The 11,610-nt window shown below is 29.9% G+C and overlaps 1 protein-coding gene across 1 annotated transcript; it reads right to left on the bottom strand.

Moving 5' to 3' along the window:
* Window positions 1-5,517: 5,517 nt before the first annotated feature.
* Window positions 5,518-6,601, bottom strand: Obp44a (Odorant-binding protein 44a). Its single transcript, XM_065512391.1, has 2 exons — window positions 6,438-6,601; window positions 5,518-6,197 (listed from the first exon to the last, which is right to left on the bottom strand). The coding sequence occupies exons 1-2, from the start codon at window positions 6,477-6,479 to the stop codon at window positions 5,814-5,816; spliced, it is 426 nt and encodes a 141-aa protein (XP_065368463.1). The 5' UTR covers window positions 6,480-6,601; the 3' UTR covers window positions 5,518-5,813.
* Window positions 6,602-11,610: the final 5,009 nt, after the last annotated feature.

Below are 11,610 nucleotides of genomic sequence, written 5' to 3'. Positions count from 1 at the left end.
TATCTATAATTCTGCCAAGGTTGGCTACCGATTCGTAACAATCACAAGGTATTTCGGTAAGGTATTTTAAATGCAACCGAAATAATTGCAATTACAATTATTTCGGTAAGGTTAGCTTAGCGGTAATGGCATTTTCTGTTAAAATACATGGATGGTTCAAAGAGTCCGTGCCTTTTTGAATGAAGCACATGTTTCTGGATAAACAATTATTTTATTTTTCCACATAGTCTCCTTAGAGCTCTATGCACTTTGACCAACGTTTCTCCAATTTTGGTATTCTTTCCAAAAAAAAATAAAATTATTTATCGAGGTCATCAAAATAGGTATTTTTTGTGAGATGCTTTCATTGTTGGAGTCAAATCTCTTTCCGCCGAGACATTTATTCTGGTTTGAAAACAAGAAATAGTCACTCGGTGATAAATCTGGATAATAGGGCAGAAGAGGAACCATTTCGTAGCCTAATTCATGGATTTTTGACATGGAAACTGCACATGCACCTGATTGTGAGCAAATGCGGCAGCCATATTGTGGAAAACATTCTCCTACCCAAGTGATCATTCAAAATTGAAACCACTGAGCCATGTGAGATGCCTATGGCTTCCACAATCTCTCGCACTTTCAATCTACAATCGGACAACACCAAGAAAAGCTCGATTTTTTATTTTTATACCCTTCGCCATGAGTGGCAAGGGTATATTTAAGTTTGTCATTCCGTTTGTAATTTCTACATTATCCATTTGCGACCCTACAAAGTATATATGTATGTATATTCTGGATCGTTATAGATAGTAGGGTATTCAAATATTCGGGTTTCTGATTTAATCGGTTAATCGAGCAAATAATTAATCGAGGTTTAGATTTATTCGGTTAATAATCGGTCAATTTAAGCTATTCGATTAACCCAATAATTTCTATTTTCATTTTAAATTGAAAATACAATAACGAATTTTGTGTACAAAAACATAAAAACAGCAAATAAGGTATTTGAGATAATTTTTGTAAACATATCGCTTATATGCTGCAACAACGTCATAACTCAAAATCCATGTTTTATGAACTGAGTAATACAAAAGAAGCGCTGTTCTATAGTCTTTCATATAGTTTCATCAGTTTTCAAAAAGTCAATTATTTTTTGTGTGAGAGTGTTTTTTGTTGTTGTAAACAACAAAATTAAAATTTATGTTTTCTCGTATATTTGATAAGTAAAAATTTGGTTAAATACAGATTAGAAAGATATTAACATCTGCTATTTATATTTCTGAAATCGCATGATTTGTTGAAAATTTATTTAAGAAATAGTAAAATGTCATAAAATATTCAAAGACGATTTTCTCGAAACGACTTTTTTTGAATTATGACGTTGCACAGTGGTATGAGAATAAAAAAAGAGGGAAATAAATCTGTAACTAAACCCTTACGCCGATTTGAATGAAATTTCACATGCGCAAAGAGGAAGTGTAGTCGATTTTAAGTTTTGAATTTCGACCTCATGACCCCACCAGGAGCGGGACCAGGGGTTCCCAAAGTAGGACACCTCGGGTATGTTAAATTTTTAAAATGATCCTATTTCTTCGTTTGTGTTCCGATTTAAAAAAAATACACATACAGAATCTCCTCGTCGAGCACTACACAAAACCTAGTCATAGCTATCAATTATCTCTTATAGCTTAGGAGATATTCGCATTTGAAAATTTAATTTTCAACATTTTTACCCACCCTACACCAGTTTTTTGGTGACCGCGGTTCCAAATATTCTCCGATTTTATCCATTTTTCTTTTATAGGATTAACAATAGATCTATATTGTTATAAAGAAAGAAGTGTTTAAAAATCATGGCTGAGTCCAAAGTTACATGCATTTGAATTTAAAAAAATTAAAAAAGGCGATTTTTTGGGAAAAAAGTTCTTTTATTCGTTTTAAGTTATTTAAAAAATTTCTAAGAGGATGTATAATGAGTTTGTACTTTTTGAAAAGCTAACTTTACCCAAAATATTTTAAATGAAAAAACACATTTATAATTTTTGATACCGACGGGATCAGGTCCATTCAAAAAATGCCTATTTTTTATGTAAAATTCATCTTTAGGGCAAAAATTCTCAAATCGCATACTCGATATCAAAACATAGTAACCTATATTAGATGGCTCAATAAGTTCTTAATTATTTTGTAAAGGGTTCCGATAACCCCGCCCCTGGTATGGATATTATAGCCAAAAAACGAAAAAATCCCATTTTTGGGATTTTTAAAGATTTTTTTGGGAATTGCGGGATACTTGATAACAAATTTCAAAATTTGTTTTTATTTTTCCATTTTAAATAGAAAAATCTACATAACTGTGAAATTTCATTAAAAAATATTCATAAATAAAAATTTTATTTCAATTTGAAAAATTTGTATCTGTGCTAAATTCAATAAAAAGCATTAAGCAACTCTATAATGTACTTAAGAGAGTTTCGTCAAATTTTATTTGCTTAAGCAAAGAGCGAAGTTGCCCAGCAACAACTTTACTTACCTAGTAAGCCAGCAAGTATAATTGGAGCAAAGCGATAACTACTTATTATTTGACTGAAACACTACTTACCGTTGTTCGAGATTTTTAAAAATTTCAGGGGTCAAGCTTACAAATGTACTTACAATCAGTTGAGAAATAAGTAGTAAATTCACAACAAGAATATGTAGCTAAAAAAAAAAACACAAAAAATATTGCCTTGTGTGGGAATCGAACAGTCACATTATTTGCTTGTGTTTGATAATCAAGCTGCTAACTCACTGCTCCATGTACGAGTTATTTTATTGGAAGTTAACAATAGTTTTAACATCAACATATAAATGAATATGATATGAACAAAAAAATTAATGGCTTTGACAGGTGGCGAACCACTAACCTCCCGTTTTCCAGTCAAACACACTAAATAGCTGTGCTAAATGCAAAAGTTCATTACCAGCCTGTATAAAAATAAGTACTTATTCTAGTAAATAAAATAATGTGCTGGGTAACCACCACTCCTTACAAAAGAATGCTTGAATTAACTAGTTGTCATTACAAAAATTCACAAAATTTTTGCTGGGTGGTCACACATTCCGTAAGTTTGTTTATTGTATACAAAGAAAATAAAGAAAAAATGAATAGGATGAAGAAAATTAATTTATTTTCATAAAATAATAACAACGTATTTTTATACCCTTCACCTTCGTGAGAAGGTTATATATAAGTTTGTCATTCCGTTTGTAATTTCTACATTTTTCATTTCCGACCCTATAAAGTATACATATTCTGGATCCTTATAGATATCGGAGTCGATTAAGCCATGTCCGTCTGTCTGTCTGTTGAAATCAATTTTCTGAAGGCCCCAGATATCTTCGGGATCCAAATCTTCAATAATTCTGTCAGAAATGCTTTCGAGATGTTTGCTATTTAAAATCAGCAAAATCGGTCCACAAATGGCTGAGATATGAGGAAAAAACCAAGACAACCTCGATTTTTGACCTATATCTGGATTACTAAGACATTTGCAACGACGTATATAAGACCATAGTAAGTTGGACTTACAATGGGTCAAAATCCGAAAAAAAAATGTTTAAACCGAACAAAAAAAAAAATTTTAAAAATTTAAAATAACAACCGAAAATTTTTTTTTCCTAAAAATGAAAAAACAACTGGAAAAAAAATTAATTTTTTTTACCTAAAAATATAAGATTCGGCACAGCCGAATATAGCACTCTTACTTGTTTTAATTTCGTGTTGCACATAAATGTGCAAATGGGGTTAAATTGTTTTGAATGCACATAAGTACATTATGGCCACCTAAAAGTTTCTTCGGATGTCGGTTTTGACATTAACTTATGCTAGCTTATGCACATTATAGTTGGGCCTAAAGAATACATATTCCTTTTTGGATTGTTTTAGATTTTTATTAATTTAATAGTTTCGTTTAGTTATGATAAAAGAATCATTTCAACAAAAAAATTTCGTCTATACATGTATGTAGATACAAACAAAGTTTCAAATACATGTATATTAAATATGTCAGTTGTTATACATACTCACTAATCATGTTTATCGGATGTTCAAAAAATATCTAATTTTAATTTGAAATTTGTATTTGAATTGAAACGGAAAAATAAATACAAAAAAATTTTTTAAATTGCAAAAGAAAGGAATTTCGGTTAATCGGTTAATCGACACAAATTAATCGGTTTATTTGTTATTTGAAAATTGGCAATTTCAAATTATTCGAACAGTTAACCGTCCAAAATTAATCCGTTAACCGATTAACGGTTAATCGATTGAATACCCTAATAGATAGCGAAGTCGATATAGCCATGTCCGTCTGTATATTGAAATAAATGTTCCGTAGCCCCTAAATAACTTACATACATGATTCATACATCAATATGTAGGGAATTCTTCCGGCTCGGTTGTTATTTAAAATCGACAAAATCGGCTTTTTGGCCTAATTTTGATCTATATCTGGATTAAAAAGTCATTAATATAGACAATATGGATATCTAATGATAGATATTTTAAAGTCCATTGCAACGATGTATAAAATCGGGAAAAATATTTTTTAACCCGAATTTTTTTTCATCAAAAATTTTTTTTTGTCATAAATTATTTTTCCAAAAATTTTTTTTTAAAAAATTAAAAAACTTTTTCGAAAAGAAAAAAATTAAAAAAAATTGTTTAAAAAAATTTCGAAAAAAAATTTAAATTTTGTTTACCTAAATATATTACCTAAATATAATTTGGTGAAGGGTATATAAGATTTGGTACAGCCGAAATATAGCTCTCTTACTTGTTTTTTATTATAATTTAAATTATTTACAGAATAACGGTAACGGTATTTATGATTATATCGGTAACCTTAATATTTTCTACTGTGTGTTGTCGGCTTTTTCAACCATTCCATGATATTTAGTTTATTGATAAATTTAATTAATCCAAACGCCTAAGATTTATCTAAAATCACCTAAAATCACTTTATACAATAGTACCAAACAAATACATATTTCTAAAATAACCAAAAAGGTACTTTTTCTAACTAACTAAGCTTTTTTTATGATACTCTGCTTAATTTTTAAGGAACATTTTACTTTAAAGTAATTTCATAAATCATCAAAAGTTATATTATGCTGAATTCCCAATTTAACAATTGAAAATTAACTGAAAGGTAGTTTCTATGCTGTACTTTTATAAAAAAATCTTTCATAAAAGTACATACCAAAAATGTACTTTTTCTAAATTGAAGTTTTTTTTTGTATATTTTTTAGATATTTAGCAAAATTTTTGATCTCACTTTGTTTATTCCAATTTTTTGGAATTATACAAAAGTGCAATTTTAAAACGATCTTTCATAAAAGTACCAAAAAAGTACTTTTTATAAATTTAAGTTTTTTAACTTTTAAGCGTTGTTTATGATATTTAGGAATTTTTTCAGTATTTTGAGCATTTATTAAAGTTCCTTTTTTTATTTTTAAAAGTTAACAATAGAAGAAATAAAAAACCATTTTGAACAATTCTTTTATAGAGTCTGCGTTTTATTAATAAAATTAACGAAAGTTTTTAACACTTTAATATAAAAAACATATTATAATAAAAAATGACGATTGTGGGACGTAAGAGATGATTCATTTAACATTTTTCATGTTTTATTTCAAATATTATTTTGCCAAATCATAGAGATGATCGTCGATGATTGGAATACTGTTGTTGTTGTGGGTCTTATTTTTTGTTTGTTTGTTAGATGTTGACAATTGAATCCATTTTAAATATGTAAAAAAAAATTTAAAGTAGTACTTCTAAATAGAGAAATTTAGTTTTTCTTCAAACTCTCCATAACCAAGGGCAAATTCTTGCTGATGAAGCATTTGAAGCCGCGGAAAGCCCAGGCACAAGAATCGGTTTTTTGTTCATTTTTATCGGCACACTTTTCAACATCAGCCTTAACTTCATCCTTGTTTTCCTTGCCGTTACCGAGTTGGGCAACTAGATTTTCATTTTTGAAACCATCCTTGGGGTCGAACAATTGGAATTTCTCGAAAATACATTCGATGTAGCAGCGGGTGACTTCATCATCGGGGAAATCGAATTTCTTGTATTTTTCAATCAATTCGGGAGAGACTTTTTTGGCTTCCATACATTCCTTGCGGACCTTCAATAGATCTTCTTGACTGCGGAGTTTGTATTCGGCGGAAACCTGGAAATTTGGTAATGAATAACAATAGAAATTATTAATTGTAATAGAACTAATAAAATTGTAAAGAAATTCTTTATTTTGAATAGAAATTCTTAATTTCTAAAAGAAATTTTTAATTTCTAAAAAAAATTCTCAATTTCTAAAGGAAATTCTCAATTTCTAAAAGGAAAATTTGTTAATTTCTAAAAGAAATTCTTAATTTCTAATGGAAAATTTCGAAGGATTTAATATATCACTTACCAATGCAAAGAGTGCGATTAAAATTGCTATAGATGCCTTCATTTTGATTTGTAAATCTGTAGTAAACTTTTGGACAAAAGAATTTAAAAAATCACAAAATATATTTGTACGATTGGATAGATGTTTGTCTAAGCTTGATCCGTTTGAAACTGATGACAATTGTCACCAACATCAGGGTTTTTATAGTCTCTTTCTCTCATTTAAAATTTAATTTACTCAAATCAGATCTATCCAAACTCTCACTTATTGTACGTGGTAATCGTCACAACAATAAGCTTTTGTCTACAGGAGGAGTTGAGGGAATGAAATTTAGGTTCCTATAGATACAAACTCACCCGTACTTATTAGGGAGGGTAGACAATGTAGACAGTCGTACGTATTCGACTAATGGCCTCTTAAAAATTAATCAACAAAGTATTCTTTTACAATTATTATTTTGTTTGTTTGGCCATTCATTGGGAGAGTGTTCTGTATATTTAAGTACATGATTGAGTAGCATCAACTATTACATATAAACAGGGCAAGTTTGAATGCAAAATTATGACCACGAAAGAAAATTATGGAAGAAACTATAGTTAATGAAGGATTCATTAGGATGATTGCCCAACCCCATACATTAGAATAATGAAAATATATGTATGTTCAACTACCGATCCATCGATAGTTAAGTTTTATTGGCTCATCGTGATCAAAACAAACCCTAAGCGATTTCCTCCAAATCTTACAAATTATGTGTTGCAGATCGGATATTCCTTACTAGATATTCATTTTAATTTAGATGAAAATCCTGACATAGGCACATAGGGCGTCTTGTATTACTTCTCTTCTCATTCCCTAAAAAAGGAAATCTTGAGATATAATTCTTCGTGACCACTCATGATGTAACCTCTGCAGTTTTACGCTTGTACATGGAGAATCCAATTTTAGGGAACTTGTTTCATTGCCACTACTGGAATTGCACGATGCCGTCTTTTAGTGCATCCATAGCAAATTGACTGTCTATGAACATGATAACAGGCCCAATTTTACCATAACTATTCAATTTCCACTTTGCAGTTTAGTGGTCACTTTACTAACCACCTTTTCTATAGTCTTTAAAACATAGTTTATTGGCATCTATTGGCATTATGCTAAACAATTAACCCTCTAACCGGACAATTTTATTTCGAGGTAAAATAATATACCAGGTTATTGTTTGAAAAAAAAAGAAATACGTTGGAATAAAAACAAACAAACGACAATTGCACGTTCTTGTTTATCACAATAAGTAAATTGTTTGTCTCTTTACACATATTTACCGTTATAACGGGAAAAATAACCAAATAAAGCAGCATTACATACATTTAACATACCCGCCTAAAGGCAGCCTTGCCGGTTAGAGGGTTAAATTTGTTGAAGTCAGGGTGCTCCGGTTAGATAAATATATTAAATAGAAAATATTGTAAACCGCAGTTTTTTAAGAGACTTTCAATCATTCAATAAAAAAAGCACAGATTTTTTATTGCTCATGGAATTCAGTGTTACTTTGCTAGTTCGTTTGTTTGGTCAGAAAATTTAGTCAAAATGATTAGATTTTAAAAAAATGTATACGCTACGAAAATTTGTATCTTATTTTAATGCCAAACGCCACGGTGCACAGTGGGGCAGAATCGAAATTTTTTGGAAATAAATCTGGCATTTTGAAACTGCTTATCCGATCAGGATAAACAGTGCAATATTTTTGAAGGACATAAATGTGGACTAAATTGCTCCTAATATTGCAATCGTATTAAAATTTTGATGCAAATTTTCGTTTTAAAAACTTAATAAATATGTAATATGTAATAAAATCGTTATTTATTAACAAACCTCAATGAAATTTTCAACTCCTAAAAATTGGAGCGAAAATCCCAAAAAAAATATTTTTTACATTTTTGCCCATAGAGTCCAAATTTCCTTCGGGGCTGGGAAAATACTTTGGGAATAAATAGGGAACATAGAAGGGTTTCCAAAACTACTTTCAATTTTATGATCCCAGCTTTCGGATTTTAGAACATGTGGTCCAAAGTTGAAATTTTGATAAAAAAATAGGTCAAATTCCGAAGGGCGTAGGGGCGACACATTCAAAAAATAGGAAATGTTTTTTATATCAAAATGTTTTCCTTAAAGACACCTTACAGAAAGACATACAATTTTTATATGTTCTTAAAGAATGTTTTTTTTTTTAATAAAAAAAAGAGTTAAGTCACCTTTTCTCCCAAAAAACAGCAAAAATATACTATTTTTTTAATTTTCAAACTGAAAATCGTTTTGGATCCGTAATTGATATTGCTTGCATATTATAGGTAACTAACAAAGAAAATTCGATTCGGTCCAAAAATACGGCCTATATTTTTAAAAAAGGGGATCAAGGTATGGCAAAATTTTTAAATTTAAATTTTCAAATGCCTATAACTTGATAATTATAAGAGATAAATAGCCGAGCGCTTTCCAAAAATGTAATAATCTTTGAAATCGGATGGGAAACAAAAAATAGCACGTGTTTAAAAATTTTACATGTCGAAAGTACCCTACTTTGAGTCCCCATAGCGCCGCCGCTGGAGCATTTGTAGGGTCCATTTTAATAACTTAAACTTGAATACTCCTTGTTTAGGCCCATGTCAAATTTTATCCTGATCGAATAAGCCGTTTAGAAATGCCATATTTATTTCCAAAAAAATTCGATTCTGCCCCACTGTGCGGTGGTTAGTAATCTAAAATATTTGTGGAATATGCAAAAACTTGCCCTGATTATAAACGTTGCAATTGTCATATGTCAATTTTTTCGTATTTGATGTTTATCACATCAAATTTTTGTTGATAAGTGTGATGTTCAGATTCAGTTTTCTTAATTTGCCGGTACATATTTTTTTTTATTATTTAGTATAGCTATTTTTTTTATACACTTTTCACAGTTGTCAGTCACAAAATTTGTTTTTGTTGTCATTAATGTGTGTTGTGGTCTCCTCTCTAATTGTCAAATTAGGAGCACGAGAGAACGAACAATTTATTTTGCAATAAAATAAAAAAAAACTAAAAAATTGCATTAAATTTTTGTGTAAACAAAATTTAACGTTTTTAATTGATATTAAAAAAATCCATTAAACTGTAGCAAATTGCTCCAATGATCGTCTGTGTTATTTTGGGTAATTCAGTGAAAATTATTCCACATTATAATTAGCCAAAAATTACGTGTTTTGTGTAAGTAGACTTGTAAACTGATCGAAGTTATTGTGAACAAGGAGAAGGATCAGGGATCGATTGTCGTCGATTAGCTATGTGACTCATTATAATACTGCGTATTATGAGATTTATAATGATATTGGCTTGAACTAGGTGAACAGCATCCCATAGTATCACAATGAACCAACCAGGCTAACCTACAATTTATCAATTATTTTTGTTGGAGACTTTAAAAATTCATCTGAGAATGAATGGGTACTAGGATGAACTTGAGAACAGTGCGCTGAACTATTACATTTTGTTAATTTTGAATTTGGTATTTTCAATTAAATTGTGTCACTCATTCTCTCCAGGATGAATTTCGTGAATCTCGTCAGAAATCTGGTGGCTTGGTCAGATTTTATATTGCAAGATCTCTTGATAGTGCAGAACAATCACTAAACACAGGGTTTAGCTGGTATTCCGAATTAAATTGTGGCTGTCATTCTCTTCAGGATGAATTTTGTAAAATCCGGGAAAAATCAGGTTGTAGGCCCAGACATGATATTGCAAGATCATTTTGGGAAAGATCACAACCTCATGGGGTTGCTACTCGGGAAAATGTTTTTTCGAAAATTTCTTTATAAGTTTTCTTCTTAATGTTATAATATTGAATGATTTTATTATATGCATCGATTTTTTTGATTCTAGCAATAGATAGTCAGTTGGAAAAGAAACTTTACGTTTGAAATAACCGATTTTTTTTCATTCAACTACAATATTTCACCCACATCAGAAAAATTGGACATTAAGAATGAATCAAATTGAAATTTTATATTCTTAAAGGATTAATTAACAAACAAGTTCTAAGGATATTCATATTTAGAGAAAATAATAACAATAATAGAAATTTAAATAACAAACGGCTACTCAACAGGTTACGTAATTGGAACCTGTTTCGGCTTTCGCCTTAAACTTAGGATCGACTAACTCGTTATCAATCACTGTTCACACAAAACCCTTCTTCACATCAGTCGTCCAAGGTCTCATCCGATTATTTGCTACTACCACCCAGATCTGTACCAATGACAGCTCCATGTAGGCTTATGTCAAACACTTTTATGCTCACCATTGTATCCTACTACTAACTAAAGTTTAAAAGTTTTTAACCCAACTGAGATTGAACATAAACCAAATATAGTTATTTTATATATCTTTTAAAACACTGGTGCAAATCTAAGACTATTTATTCGAAAACAATTAGTGGTTTTTGATTTAATTTAGTATTAAAAAATTGCCGGGAATTCCCCGGAATGAAATGTCCATATATGGACATTATGTTACATGTTTATGTTAATAACCCAATCAAATATTGAAAATGTTTGATTGAGTAAAATCTCACTCAAATGACGTCTTGATCATAAGAAATGCATACTTAAAAATATATGTATTTGAGCTACAAACTACTTAAGGGTTAGTTATTATGAATAGGCCTTTCTGAAATACTTGGAATTATTTGTTCCTAATTTTGTAAAAAGTTTCTCAATTCAAACTACATATGTACGTACTAAATTTATTTAATTATTTATATAAACATTGATAATCTAACTGTTTATGTTTATATATGCCTACATAAAATGCACAATAAAATCCACTTTTAAAACCATTTATTTTACATAGAAAATTGTACTTTTCCTTAATCAAATGAACTGACGAGAGCCAATATAAACATATAAAACTAAATTAGTCTTTATTAACGCACTTTAGTATTTTTGTACACACAAGAGGAAAAAAAAAACTTTCCATGGAAGATTCTTTTATTTTCTTTATCCAGTGGGAGTGAGTACACATTTGTTATTTGCAACCAGAGTCATAAAATTATGAAATCTACAGAGCAGATCATCATCATTACTGTAGTAATATGAATCTTTTCAGAATCTGTGATTGGAACAAGTGGCAGTGCTATATTCGCATATCCGAATCTAATATATGT

Source organism: Calliphora vicina, chromosome 5, assembly GCF_958450345.1.
Source record: "Calliphora vicina chromosome 5, idCalVici1.1, whole genome shotgun sequence".
In the NCBI taxonomy this organism is placed as follows: Eukaryota; Metazoa; Arthropoda; class Insecta; order Diptera; family Calliphoridae; genus Calliphora; species Calliphora vicina.
This window is presented reverse-complemented; position numbering and strand designations above follow the sequence as displayed.